Source organism: Choloepus didactylus, chromosome 5 (assembly GCF_015220235.1).
Source record: "Choloepus didactylus isolate mChoDid1 chromosome 5, mChoDid1.pri, whole genome shotgun sequence".
Taxonomy (NCBI): Eukaryota; Metazoa; Chordata; class Mammalia; order Pilosa; family Megalonychidae; genus Choloepus; species Choloepus didactylus.
Genome location: NC_051311.1, coordinates 47,093,125 through 47,108,132, shown reverse-complemented (window position 1 = coordinate 47,108,132; position 15,008 = coordinate 47,093,125). Strand labels below are relative to the sequence as shown.

The 15,008-nt window shown below is 39.0% G+C and overlaps 1 protein-coding gene across 2 annotated transcripts in view; it reads left to right on the top strand.

Moving 5' to 3' along the window:
• The window catches only part of TMEM139 (transmembrane protein 139), a 33,189-nt gene extending 18,749 nt beyond the window's left edge, over positions 1-14,440 (top strand). The window contains exons 1-3 of one of the 2 annotated variants that reach the window (XM_037835970.1): positions 12,252-12,260; positions 13,205-13,454; positions 13,680-14,440. In XM_037835970.1, coding sequence (XP_037691898.1) covers positions 13,222-13,454; positions 13,680-14,076 — 630 coding nt within the window. In that variant the 5' untranslated portion in view covers positions 12,252-12,260; positions 13,205-13,221 and the 3' untranslated portion in view covers positions 14,077-14,440. Of the gene's footprint in view, positions 1-12,251; positions 12,261-13,204; positions 13,455-13,679 lie in introns of those variants that run through there. The other variant, XM_037835969.1, reaches the window with a different exon arrangement.
• The last annotated feature ends 568 nt before the right edge of the window (positions 14,441-15,008 follow it).

Here is a 15,008-nt window from a genome sequence, read left to right as displayed (position 1 = left end):
AACAATCGAATGTACGATTTGTTTTGTATGATTGCGTGGTATGTGAATATATCTCAATAAAATGAAGATTTAAAAAAAAAGTTTGATTTTGAGGAGATCCCATTTGTCTATTTGTTCTTTGGTTGCTCTCGCTTTGGGTGTAAGGTCTAGGAAACCAATTCCTATAGCAAAATCTTTAAGATAATTGCCGTATGTTTTCTTCTAAGAGTCTTATGGTCTTAGCACTTATGTTTAGGTCTTTGATGCACTTGGAGTTAATTTTTGTATAGGGTGTAAGGTAGGAGTCCTCTTTCATTCTTTTGGAAATGGATATCCAGTTGTCCAAACACCATTTATTGAAGAGGCTGCTCTGTCCCAGTTGCTTTGGCTTGACTGCCTTGTCAAAGATCAATTGTTTGTAGATGTGAGAGTCTGTTTCTGAACACTCAATTCAATTCCATTGGTCGGTATCTCTGTCCTTATGCCAGTACCATGCTGTTTTGAGAACTGTGGCTTTGTAATATGCTTCAAAGTCAGGTAGTGTAAGACTTCCCACTTTGTTCCTCTTTCTCAAGATATTTTTGGCTATTCGGGGCACCTTGCCCTTCCAAATAAATTTGGTTATTGGTTTTTCTATTTCTGCAAAGTAACTTGGGATTTTAATTGGTATTGCCTTGAATCTATAAATCCGTTTAGGTAGAGTTGACATCTTTAATTATATTTAGTCTTCAAATCCATGAACACTTTATGTTCTTCCATTTTTTTAGGTCCTGTTTGATTTCTTTTAGCAGTTTCTTGTAGTTTTCTTTGTACAGGTCTTTTGTGGCCTTCGTTAAGTTTATTCTTGATTCTTTTGGTTGCTATTGTAAATGGAATTTTTTTATTTCTTTCTTCCTCTTCTCACACATTACTTGTGTATAAGAACACTACAGATTTTTGCATGTTGAACTTGTAGTCTGCCACTTTGCTTTATTCATTGATTAGCTCTAATGGCTTTGCTGTAGATTTTTCTGGGTTTTCTACATATACAATCATGTCATCTGCAAAGAGTGAAAGGTTTACTACTTCCTTTCCAATTTGGATGCCTTTTATTTCTTTTTCTTGCCTAATTTCTCCAGCTAGAACTTCCAGCACAATGTTGAATAACAATGGTGACAGAGGTCATCCCTGTCTTTTTCCTGATTTTAGAGGGAAAGCTTTCATTCTCTCCCTATTGAGTCCAATCTTAGCTGTGGGTTTTTCATATATTTCCTTTACCATATTGAGAAAATTCCTTCTATTCCTATCCTTTGAAGTGTTTTCATCAAGAAAGGATGTTGAATTTTGTCAAATGCCTTTTCTGCATTGATCGAGATGATCATGTGGTTCTTCTGCTTTGATTTATTGATGTGGAGTATTACATTAATTGCTTTTCTTGTGTTCAACCAGCCTCACATACCTGGAATAAACTCGCCTGGTCATGATATATAATTCTTTTAATGTGCTGCTGGATTCAATTCATGAGTTTTTTGAGAATTTTTGCATCTATATTCATTAAAGGGATTGGTCTATAATTTTCTTTTTTGTAGTATCTTTGTGTGATTTTTGTATTAGGGTGATGTTGGCTTCATAGAATGACTTGGGTAGCTTTCTCTCCTCTTCAATTTTTTTTTTAAGATTTTGGGCAGGATTGGTATTAATTCTTTCTTAAATGCTTGGTAGAATTCACTTGTGAAGCCATCTCGTCCTAGAGTATTCTTTTTGGGAAGGTTTTTGATGACTGACTCAATCTCTTTACTTGTGATTGGTTTGTTGAAGTCATCTGTTTCTTCTGGAGTCATTGTTGGTTGTTTATGCTTTTATAGGAAGTTGTCCATTTCATGTAAGTTGTCTAGTTTATTAGCATATAGTTGCTCATAGTATCTCCTCATTATCTCCTTAATTTCTGCATGGTCAGTAGTTATTTTCTTTTTGCATTTCTGATTGCATTTATTTGCTTCCACTCTTTTTTTTTTTTCTTTGCTAGCCTAGCTAGGGGTCCATCAATTTTGTTGATTTTCTTGAAGAGCCGCCAGCTTCTGGTTTTGTTGATTCTATTGTTTTCCTGTTCTCAGTTTCATTTGTTTCTGCTCTAATCCTTGTTATTTTTTTTCCTTCTGTTTGCTTTGGGGTTAGCTTGCTGTTTTTTCTCTAGTTTCTTCAGGTGGACAGTTATTCCTCAATTTTCACGCTCTCTTCTCTTTTAATATAGGCATTTAAGACAATAAATTTCCCTCTCAGCACCACTTTTGCTGCATCCCATAAGTTTTGATATGTTGTGTTTTCATTGTCATTTGCCTCAAGGTATTTACTAATTTCTCTTGTAATTTCTTCCTTTACCCACTGATTTTCTAAGAGTGTGTTGTTTAACCTCCATATATCTGTGAATTTTACAGTCCTCTGTTTGTTATTTATTTCCAACTGCATTCTGTTATGATATGAGAAAGTGTTTTTTGTAATATCAATATTTTTAAATTTGTTGAGACTTGCTTTGTGACCCAACATGTGGCCTATCCTAGAGAATTTTCCATGAGCACTTAAGAAAAACATGTATCCAGTTGTTGTGAGGTGTAGTATTCTATAAATGTCAAGTCTAGTTCATTTATCATACAATTCAACATCTCTGTTTCCTTATTGATCCCCTGTCTAGATGGACTATCCATTGATGAGAGTGGTGTATTGAACCCTCCAACTATTATTATAGAGGTATCTACTTCTTCTTTCAGTGTTTTCAGTATTTGCCTCATGAATTTTGCGGCACTCTGGCTTGGTACATAAATATTTATGATTGGTATGTTTTCTTGATTAATTGATCCTTTTATTAATATATGGTGTCCTTCTTTGTCTCTTTTAATTGTTTTACTTTTGAAGTCTACTTTGTCTGATCTTAATATAGCTACTCCTGCTTTTTTCTGTTTGCTGTTTGCATGAAATATCTTTTTTCTGCCTTTCACTTTCAGCCTATTTTTGTCCTTGTGTCTAAAGTGAGTTTCTTGTGGACAGCATATAGATGGGTCCTGTTTTTTAATCCATTCTGCCAGTCTGTGTTCCTTTTATTAATATATAGTGTCCTTCTTTGTTTCTATTAATTGTTTTGCAATTGAAATCTAATTTGTCTGATATTAAAATAGCTACTTTTGCTTTTTTCTGGTAGTTTTTTGTGTGATATAACTTTTTCCAATCTTTCACTTTCATCCTATTTCTGTCCTTGTGTCTAAATTGAGTTTCTTGTAGACAGCATATAGATAGGTCTTGTTTTTTAAGCCATTCTGCCAGTCTATGTCTTTTTATTAGGGAATTTAATCCATTAACATTTAGTTTTATTACTGTAAGGGCAGAACTTCCTTCTACCATTTTGTCTTTTGGATTTTATATGGCATGTCTTATTTTTTCCTCTCTCTCTTTTTACCCTTCCTGATAATCTTCATTTCTACACTCTTCTGCAAACCTCTTTCTTCTGTCTTTCCCTATCTGCCTGTAGCACTCCCTTTAGTATTTCTTGTAGTGCTGGTCTCTTATTTACAAACTTTCTCAGTGTCTGTTTGTCTGAAAATAATCTCTCTCTCATTTTTAAAGGACAGTTTTGCCAGATATAGAATTCTTGGTTGGCAGTTTTTCTCTTTCAGTATCTTAAATATATCATACCACTGTCTTCTCACCTCCCTGGTTTCTGCAGAGAAATCTGTACATCATCTTATCATGCTTCCCTTATATGTGATGGATTGTTTTTCTCTTGCTGCTTTCAGAATTCTCTCTGTCTTTGACATTGGACAATCTGATCAGCAAGTGTCTTGGATTAGGTCTATTGAGGTCTATTCTGTTTGGGGTGTGCTGAACTTCTTGAATCTCTAATTTTCTGTTTTTCATAAGAGTTGGGAAATTTTCAGTGATTATTTCTTCTATTATTCTTTCGGCCCCCTTTCCCCTCTCTTCTTCCTCTGGGACACACATAACATGTATATTTGTGCACTTCATGTTGTCACTCAGCTCCCTAAGACCCTGCTCATATTTTTCCACTCTTTTCACCATCTGTTCTTTTGTGTGTATGAATTCAAATATCTGTTCTTTCAATTCACTGATCCTTTCTTCTGCCTGTTCAAATCTATTGTTGTATCCCTCCATTTTCTTTTTCGTCTCCTCCATTATACCCTTCATTCTCATAAGTTCTGCCATTTGTTTTTTCAAGTTTATGACTTCTTCTTTATGGTCATCCAGTGTCTTCCTTGTATCCTTAACTTTTTTTGCTGTATCTTCCCTCCGTTCATTAACTTGATTTTTTAATTCATTTAGGAGATTTGTTTGAATGTGTTTAATTAATTCTTCCTTCAGTTCATTGAATTGATTTAGCATTAGTTGCCTCAACTCATGTATCTCAGTTGAACTATTAGTTTGTTCCTTTTTCTGGTCCATTTTTTTGTGTGTCCTCGTATGGTTCATTATCTTGAGCTCTCTAGGCATCTGACTTTCTTGATTAATTTATTCTGGGGCCCATTTTCACTCTTTTACCTGGGGTTTTCTTATTGTTTAGCTTTGTTCTCTAACCTTTGGTGTTTAGTTCAGCTTATTCTAAGCTTCTAACTTAGGATCTATTTAGTTGATTGGAGTTTTTCACCTCTTGTTTGTCCTTTTCTTGCCCTGCCTCTATGTAGCCTTTTTTTTGTGAGGGTCTCCTCAGATATGAGCAACCCCAGCCAGCTTTTCCCAGTCCAGAGAGGCCCAGGTTTCAGGAGGAGGCTATGGAGTTTCCTTGATAATGAGACTGTCCTGTGAGGCCTTTAGACTCTGTGCTTTTCCTATCCTGTCCAGCGGGTGGCACTTGCCAGCCCACAATTCCCTCACCAGTGTAAGGAGGTGTGGAGCTTTTACTTCTCCTGGTGACCCTGACCCTGTCAGGGGCATGGCTGACTGAAGCTGGTTTCTGAATTCTAACCCCTGGGATCTGAGTTCCCCAAAGGAGGGCTGCCACTTGGACCTGGGCCACATACCCCTTTTCTTGGGAAGTTATGGTCTTTAGCAAATTTTCTCCACCACTAGACTTATTGCTTTGTCTCTCAGAGCTATCTTAGCTCTGCTCTTGCCTGGGCCCAAATTGCAAGTCTTTGAGGCTTTCTATAATGGGCTTCTTAGAATAGTTATTTTTTTAAAAAAAAGAGAGAAAGATAAAAAAAAAAAAAAGAAAGAAAGAAAGAAAAGAAAAAGAAAAAGAAGGACCCAGTATAGTCTATTTACAGTCCTTGTAGTTTTGATGGGATATACTGAGATGCAAAAAGACAAGGATTTGAGGGAGATTAAGGAACAATCAAGAAACCAGAAAAACTGGCTTTTCAGAGAAGGGCCCTGGCCCCCTGGGTTTGCATATGTGCCTGATTCTGTTTGAGCCAGGCCCTTCTCTGTATTATGTTAACTCCCAACTCCAAAAATCTGTTTATTTATTTTTTTTATTTATTTGATCTTTTTGCTAGCCCTGTCTCCTCTCTGCCAGGATGACTGCTGCCAGATTCTCTGGTGTCTGGTCTCAGATTATCTATGGTTGGAGTTTTTGTTCAGCAGTCTGAGTTTGTTAATCAGTGCTGCAACTGCAGTTCTCCCTCCTGGTTCTCAGCACTGACAGCCCCTCCTCCCTTGGGATTTTGCCTGGCAGGGAGGGGCACAGGCCCCCTGGCCATGAGAACTTAGAGATTTCACTGATTTCAGCTGCTCCTGTGTTCGTGAGTGTTGTATGAAGTATGTCCAAACTCAAAATCCTCTGCAGTGTCCTGTCCATGCAGTTCCTGGCTATGTACCGACTGCCCCAGAGGAGTAACTAAAACCCACACCTCACCACTCTGCCATCTTGCCCTGCCCTCCCCTCCATTATTTTTTAAACATATCAACTGATTAACTTTATTCTGAGTCTTATCCCAGGTTTAAGGGGAATGATCTCTTATTGTGGATGTGTATTTCCCAGCTCTGTGGTCTTCCTTCAAAGACTTTAGCATCTTCTTTTCCTAATCCAATAGAAGACTTTAATTTTCTCTAGAGAGACTAGAACTATTCTAAACTAATCATAAAGATGGTAATCAGTATTTTCACTTACACACATAATTCAGACTATAATTTCTGAACTGCCATGTAGGATCTAAAAAGAGCTGTAGGATCCAAATACTGTATTTTTTTAAACAAAGAAACTGTTAGTTTCTTCCTCTGCTAACCTTTTGATTAATAGCTTTCTGGTGATAATATAATGTAAAATTTACAGGCAATTATGTTGGTACTCAAAATTCAATATAGAACCAGTTTCTTACATTGTTATTCATACAGCATGTAACCTTTTGAGATAGCTTTGTGCCTTCAGAACACTTAAAACATTTTATATATTTATTTTCTTAGGTAGGATTCCTTGAAGTAAAATATTGTTTACAAGGCCAAAACACAAGTGGTAATTTTAAAACAAATAATACTTGCATATGGTCCCCCTCCGATAAAAAGAAAAGAACTTCCAACAATGACAGCAAGCCATCAAGTGAAAAGTAAAAAGCCACCCATTTCTCACTCCCATTCCTTCTCTCCAGTTTCTTGTATATCCTTCCGGAAATTTCCTTATTCTTTAACTTTTTATTTCAGGATAATTATAGGCTCACATGCAGTTGTGAAAAATAATACAGAGAGATCCTATATATCTTTCATCTATTTCCCCCTAATTATAACATTGTCAACCTTATTCAGATTTCTCCAGTTTTAATGCACTCAATTGTGTATTTAGTTCTAGGAAGTTTTGTCATATAGATAGACTCATGTGACAGCCATCATCACCATCAACATACAGAACATTTCCATCACAAGGATCCCTCATGCTACACTTTTATAGCCACAGCCATCTCCCTCTCTTCCCACTTCCCTAGCCCCTGGTAACCAGTAATCTGTTCTCATCTCTATAACTTTATCATTTAATTATGATATATACATGGAATCCTACAGCATGTAACCTTCTGAGATATGTTTGTTTCACTGATTATAATTCCATGAGCTTCATCTAAGTTGTTGTTTGTATCAGCAGTTTGTTCCTTTTTATTACTGAATAGAATTCCATGATGTGGATGTACCAGAATTTGCTTAACAATTCACCATCAAGGGAGAGTGTTGTTTTCTGTTTGGGGCTAGTACTGATAAATTTGCTATGAATATTTATGTACAGGTTTTTGTCTGTGCATAAATTTTCATTTCTTTGGGAGGAATGACTTAAAGAGTACAATTGCTGGGTCATATAATAACTGCATGTCTAATATTACAAGAAACTGCCTTATTGTTCCAGGATGACTAGTCCATTTTACATTCCCAACAGCAATGTTTGAGTGGTCCAGTTTGTCCACATACTCACCAGCATTTGGTGTTTTCACTACTTTTTATTTTAACCCTTCTGATAAATGTGAAATGATATCATATTGTGTTCTCAATTGCATTTCCCTAATGGCTACTATGATTGAATATCTTTTCATGTGTTCACTTGCCATCTGCATATCTTCTTCACTTAAATATCTATTCTTCTCTTTTTCTGGTTTTCTAACTGGATTCCGTATTCTTAATGATAGATTTTAGCCAAATATAACAAACTGTAAGAAGATATTTTTGAGACAATTGGAGAAAAATAAATGGATGAGATATTGGTGATATTAAGGAATTAATGTTAATATTGTTAAGTGTGATAATAGTGAAATGACTGTGTAAAAAAAGTTAAAGTTCTCATCAGTTGGAATTGCATTCTGAAATATTTAGGGTACAAATGGCATGATGCCTAAGATTTGTTTTTTTTTTTTAACTTTTTGTTTTGAAACATTTCAAACTTAACAAGACAGTTACAAAAATAATAAAACCCCATACAGAGAATTCCAACATAACCCTATCTCCATTCCCACCAGATACCCAGATCAATTTTAATATTTTGCCACACTTGCCATATCATTCTATTTACTTAGCCATCTACCCATCAATTCATCTATCTATCTATCTATCTGTCAGTCTATCTATCACTCCATTTTCTGAACACTAGAGTGTAGGTTGTGTATTTAATTCTCCTTGGACACTCAGTAATGCCATGTACATTTCCTAAGAACAAATATATTCACTTACATAACCAGCTAAAATGCAGGAATCAAGTTCAAGAAATTTAGCATTGAAATAAAGTTCGCAGTCTATATTACAAATTTTTCATATGCCCCAAATGTCCTTTTTAGACTTTTCTCCTTCCTTGATAGAGCCCATCCAGGATCATGGATTGTATTTAATTGTCATTGTCTCTTTAGTTGATCTTTCTTTTTTTTTTATTGTGGGAACATGAATGCAACATAAAGTTTCCCATTTCAACCACTCTAAAGCATACCATTCAGTGGGATTAATCACATTCACAGTGTTGTGGTATTGTCACCACTTTCCATTACTAAAACTTTCCCATATCCCCAAACAGAAACCCTACACCCATTATGCATTAACTCCCACTTCATTCCTCTTGCCTTCCGCCCCTGGCAACCTGTACTCTAATCTCTCTGAGTGTGATGATTAGGAGGCTTATGGCTCCCACAAGATCATGTTTTAAAGCTATTCCATTCCTGTGGGTATAAACTTATTGTGGTTGGTATCTTTTGATTAGGTTTTTTCAGTTGAGGCATGCCCAAGGTGGGTCTTAATCATCTTCTGGAGTCCTTTATAAGAGGTTGAAATTCAGAGAAAGACAGAGAAATCCATAAAAACTAAAAAAGACATAGAAGACAGGAAGAGAGACACACAGAAGCTGAGAAAGAAAGCCACAAACAGAATAGCCAGAAGCTGAAAGCAAAGAAATCCAGGAGAGACCAGCAGACACTTCCATGTACCTTGCTATGTGACAGAGGAGTCGAAGATTGCCAGTAGCCTGTGTTCAATGAAAAAGCATTGCCTATTGATGCCTTGATTTGGACATTTTCATGACCTCAGAACTATAAGTTTGTAAGTTAATAAATCACCCTTGTAAAAGCCAACCCATTTCTGGTATATTGCATTTCAGCAGCCAAGCAGACTAAAACAATGAGCTTGCATATTCTCTGATATGTTCTTTGTGGTTACCATGGGGCTTAAATTTAACATCCTAAATCTATAATAATCTCACTTGCTTTGGCACTAACGTGATTTCAATAGCATATGTGAACAATATTCCTATACACCTCAGTCCCCCCAACTTTATGTAGTTCTTGTTACCAATTACATATTTATACATTCTGAGTCACAAATCATTGATTTATCATTACATGTTACGTATTTGCCTTTTAGATCCTGTAGAAAGTAAAACGTGGAGTTACGTATCAAAAATATCATGGTATTGGAGGGACTAATGGAAGATGGCAGAATAGGGAGTGGCAGGGCTCACTCTTCCACCAAAAACACCTAGAGGAAAGGCAGAAGCTGTCCAAAGCAGCAGTTTTGGGGTACTGGAGACTAAGGGAGTATGGTGCAGCATCGAGGGAAGAGCGAGACGAAGAGGCAGAAACTAGGTTGAGTGACTTGCATGGCCGCAGAAACTTTCTCCTATCCCCTACCCTTGAGGCAAAGAGCTTTTCTAGTCAGTTGGGTCCTTGCCTAATGGATTGCGGCGGACCAAGACTGCCAGGGAAGCATCCTCCTCAGGAAGAGAGGTGGGGCGTGGCACAGTTCTGATCCAGCTGTTCTCCAGCAAATTTGGACCATCAGGTCCCGCAGCCTTGGCCCTTTCCAGACATGCACCCACTGCACTACTGTTTTGAGCTACATCAGAAGTGAAGCAGAAAGAGGGCTAAAAACACCCTACCTTTGTAGGGCTATGGAAAATAGGTTGCCTAAAAGCACTGTCTGCTGGACAGGCTAGGAAAATGCAGTCTTAGGAAGCTGCTTTCCTGACCCTTCCCCCAGGACCCTTCAAAACTGGTCTGCACACCCTGTGTGGGTCTCTGGCTGTGTTTTAGCTGAGAAATACTGGTGAACCAACTTCCAAAGAATATCTTTAATATGAACCAAATCAACCACAAAATCCTAGACAAGAGTGGGAAACTGACCTTCAGAATAAACTCATCAAGATAATCTGATGCCAAGATACCAGCAAAAAGTTACAAACCATACTAGGAAATAAGACTATATGGCCAAGTTGAAGGAACAAACTAAAAAGTCAGAGGAGATAAAGACTTTGGAACAACTAATCAAAGATGTTCAAATAAATCTCCTAAACCAATTTAAGGAGATGAAGGAATATATGGCTAAAGAGATAAAGGATATTAGGAAAACACTAAGTGAGCATAAAAAATTTGAAAGCATGCAAAGAAAAATAACAGAAGGTATGGGAATGTAAGGTACACTAGATAAGTTTTAAAATATAGTAGAGGCATACAACAGCAAATTTGAACATGCAGAAGAAAGGATCAGTGACCTAGAAGACAGGGTATCTGAAATCAAACAGAGAAAAGAATGGGAAAATTTAAGCAGAGTCTCAGGGAATTGAGTGACAGCACAAACATACACATTATGGGTATTCCAGGAGGAGAAAGGAAAAGGGAAGGAAGAATATTTGGGGAAATAATGACCAAAACCTTCCCAACTCTTAAGAAAGACACAAATATACATGTCCAAAAAGCTCAGCATACTTCAAACAGAATAAATCCTAATAAGTCAGAAGGTTAAATGCCAAAGATAAAGAGAGAATTCTGAAACCAACAAGAGAGAAGTGATCAATCACATACAAGGGATGCCCAGTAAGACTCAGTACTGATCTCATTGGAAACCACAGAGGTGGGTAGGCAGTGGTATGCGATATTTAAAATACTGAAAGAGAAAAACTGCCAGCCCAAAATTCTTTATCTGGCAAAACTGTCCTTCAGAAATGAGGAAGAGTTTAAAATATTCATAGATAAACAAAAGCTGAGAGAGTTCAGTAACCGGAGACCTGCCCTATAAGAAGTACTACGGGGAGTTCTGCAGGTTGAAAGGTAAAGACGGGACAGAGGCCTGGAGTAGAGTGTAGAAATGAAGATTATCAGTAATATCATCTAAAAGGATAAAAAGAGAGAGACAAAGGTAAGATCTGACAAATAAAAGTCAAAAGATAGGATGGTTAAGGTCTGTACTGCCTTTACAGTAATAACATTGAACATCAGTGGATTAAACTCTCCAATCAAAAGACACAGTTTGGCAGAATGAATTAAAAAAATATGATCCATCTATATTCTATCTATATGAAACTCACCTTAGACCCAAGAATACAAATAGGTTGAAGGTAGAAGGCTGAAAAAAAATATTCCACACAAACAGTAACTAGAAAGGAGCTGGAGTAGTTTTTACTTATAGTGAACAAAATAGACTTTAAATGCAAAATTGTTATAAGAGACAAAGAAGGACATTATATATTATATATTATAATAAAAGGGGCAATCCACCAAGAAGAAATAACAATCATAATATTTATGCACCTAACAAGGGTGCCCCAAAATACATGAGGCAAATACCAGCAAAACTGAAGGGAGAAACAGACATCTTTCCAATAAATAGTTGGAGACTTCAATATACCTCTTTCATCAAAAGATAGAACATCTAGACAGAAGATGAATAAGGAAACAGAGAATTTGAATAAAATTATAAATGAACTAGACTTAACAGACATATACTGAATACTGCCACCCTTTGGGATATACATCCTTCTCAAGTGCTCATGGATCATTCTCCAGGACAGACAACATGTTGGGTCACAAAACAGGTCTCAATAAATTTTACAATGTTGAGATTATACAAAGCACTGTCTCTGATCATAACGGAATGAAGCTGGAAATCAAAAACAGATGGAGAACAGGAAAATTCACAAATATATGGAGTTTAAACAGCACACTCAAACATTATCAGTGGGTCAAAGAAGAAATTGCAAGGGAATTTCAAGGCAAATGAAAACAAGAACACAACATGTTAAACTGCCTAGTAATTAAAATATAATGTGCACTGAGAATAAAGCAGAGGAAAGGTTAGTTCTAACTCTGGTCCTAAGTGCAAAGATTATGGGGAGGCGGGAGGGCAGGAAAAATCAGCACTCATTAAGACACTGTAGGTGGGTGGAGTGAGTAGAAGCAGAAAAATTAAGATAGGACAGTCACAAGTCTGCAGTAGGGAGGAAAGGGGAGGAGAAAGACTGGGCAGGAACTAAGGAATTGGGGTGGAAAAGAAGGTGGAGCTAATGGGCTCCACCTTCTCTCCTCCTCCCGCTCCCCCCACAACGTACTTTCTGGAGAGTCTGGCTGAGACAGGTGAGGGAGAATTTTCTAAGGCCGGTGTCAGGGGTGGGAATGTCATTTGATTGGAGTTGGGGTTAAAGAGGGCTCTGGCCCCTTTGTAGAGTTTACAACTCCTTGGTATACAGAGTCAGGGAACTGCTGACAGACTAGGTTTGGGTTATGGGCTGCCTAGGCATTCTTGCTCTGTTTCAAAGGAAAGAAAAGCCTTCCTTTCCCCTCCAGCCTCCCAGCCTTTGTGGTAACTCCTGGTGAGGAACTTGAAATCTGAGTTAGGGCTGGCAGAGAGTGGGGGCACCCTGGCAGTTACAGGGTGTAGAAGAGAAAAGGAGTTATCTGGGTCTTTTTTCTGTAAGGTCCTTTCTCATGTAGCTGTGTCCATGTATACTTTCTCTCTCCCACTGGAGCACAGGCTAAGAGGAGGAAATGGGAAGACAAGTGCTCAGACAGGGGGTGTGGAGCTCCCTCCCCCACCTCTCTCTATCAGAGTGTGATGAAGGCCTCTGACTGAGGAAGTGGGGGCAACAATAAAGGGCAGGGCCAGCCCAATCACCTGGATTCCACAGATGCCAGTGTGTAATGAGGCGAGGCCCGAGACAGGGTCTGCCCAGGACTGGATCCTGGATGGCGTAGAGAGCTAGACTTGGAAGGGAGACTCCTGGGGCAAAGAAAACAGATAAGAAAACAGAGTCATTTCATCATAAATTCTCATGAGGTCTGGGAGCCAGAACTCCTGGGGTGGTTTCCTGGCTATTCCATCCAAACCGATACCATGGGACAACAGTATGATCTTAGAGAGAATTACAGAGCTGGAGGGAACCCTACAATTTTGGCCATCTATTTGATTTTAGATTGAAGAACTGAAACCCAAACAAATGTGTAAAATATGATTACTCAGGTATCTGAAACAGCCATGATGCCAATTGCTACTTTAGACACAACTATGTGTCTTTTTGCAGGAGCCTTGGAGGGGGCCATGTTGCTCAGACAGTTGTGGGGGCGACTGGAGAAGCCGATTTTCTTTTTGTGCTGTGCCTCCTTAATCGTGGGGCTGGTTTTGCTGGGTATACGGCCGGACATTGCTGCTGTTGCTTATTTATTTCTCACCTTGGGTGGCTTTTTCTTGTTTACCTGCATCCTTGCCTGTTTTCTGGAACATGGGCTCCAATCAAGGCAGATAGAGAACCCAGGAGCCTCGGACAATGCACGGTGAGTTAAGGGGTGAGCAGAATGAGAGGAATACACCTTGACAGCATTCTCCCTGAATCCCTCTAGTTTCCCAGGCATAGAGTTACTGCTTTCCTGTGTAACTAGTATCAGTGAGAGGAGGGGTCAGGAGTCAGCAGAGAGGGTCTTTTGCCAATAGCAGACAGGAACGGGTGGAAAAGGGCTCCTATTGGGAAGCCACCAGTGACCTTATTTTTCCTCCCTCAGGGACAACGAAGCTTTTGAGGTGCCAAGTTATGCAGAGGTTGCGGTGCTGGAATCACAGTGCTGCCCCCAAGAGTCGGAGGAACCACCATCCTACAGCAGTGTTATCCCTCCAAGACTTGAGGAGGGAGAGCCTAGCCATCCAGAGGAGCCCAGGAGAGCCAGACTGGAGAAACGAGTGTGCTCAGAGGGGTCCCTAAACCAGAAAGAAAGCCATGGAAGGGCTCCAATCAGCCTTAGGCTTCGGGGACTACGGGTCATGTCCACTGTTCCTGATCTGCAGAGTTTGAGGGTGCCCCCCAAACTCGAGCCTCTTACTCCACCCCCCACCTACGATGTCAGCTTTGCTAACCCTGATGATGACAGTGTTTTCTATGAAAACAACTGGACACCCTCCTAAACTACACTCCCAAGTTATATCATCTCTGCACATCAGACCCATTCATTCATTTGACCAACATTTCCCAATGACTATTATGTGTTAGGAGCTATGTTTCTGCCTGGATATCACAAACGGCTACTTGAACCCAGAGGGGAGTCAGGCTATGCTATGTCCTTCCCAGTTGAGATGTGGGTGGCACAGTTTGAGTCTTCTTGCAACATTCAAATAGTCACTTTACACAGAACCAAATATTTTCAGAGTTAGATGAGGTGGAGAAATGATCCAGAGACTGGAAAAGGAAGAAAAGAAATAAATTTGAGTGACGACTCTGTTGCTTCTGTTCCAGGTGCTTTGCTTCTATTAAATTGCTTAGGCTTTCCAACTTTGTGAAGTATTATTATTACCTTCATTTGAAAAATGAGGATCCCAAGGGTCAGAGAAGTTTGATAACTTGCAGAGGACACTCTGCTAGTAAATAGTGTAAAAATTATTTGAACTCTGCTGTTCTGATTCCAAAGCCCATTGTGTTTTCAGTATAAGGTAATAGGAAACCAGGCTCTCCATACATTCTCAGTCCCTGTGTTTGGGCAACTGCTGGCAAGAGGTAGAAGACTCTTCATACAGACAGTGGGGATCAGTTCTGTCTACAGATAGTGTGGGCTGAGTGTGACCAGGAGTGTACCCAGCCACCTCTAGGAGAAAAGCTAATCAAAGCTGCAATGGCCCATTTGCCATGTGGGGAACAGCTCCTGTGGGCCTCCCCTGCTCACAAACAGGAGAGCAGTACCCACTACAAGGACCCCATCCTATCAGGAAGCAGTGGAGTAAATTGCCCCTGGTAGCAGAACTTCCCATTTTGAGACTAGGTGGGTGTGAGAGTCAGAATGGATAAAACACGTGAATTTCTTGGCAGGGACTGGGGGAAGGGGAGGAGACTAGATGGCATATCT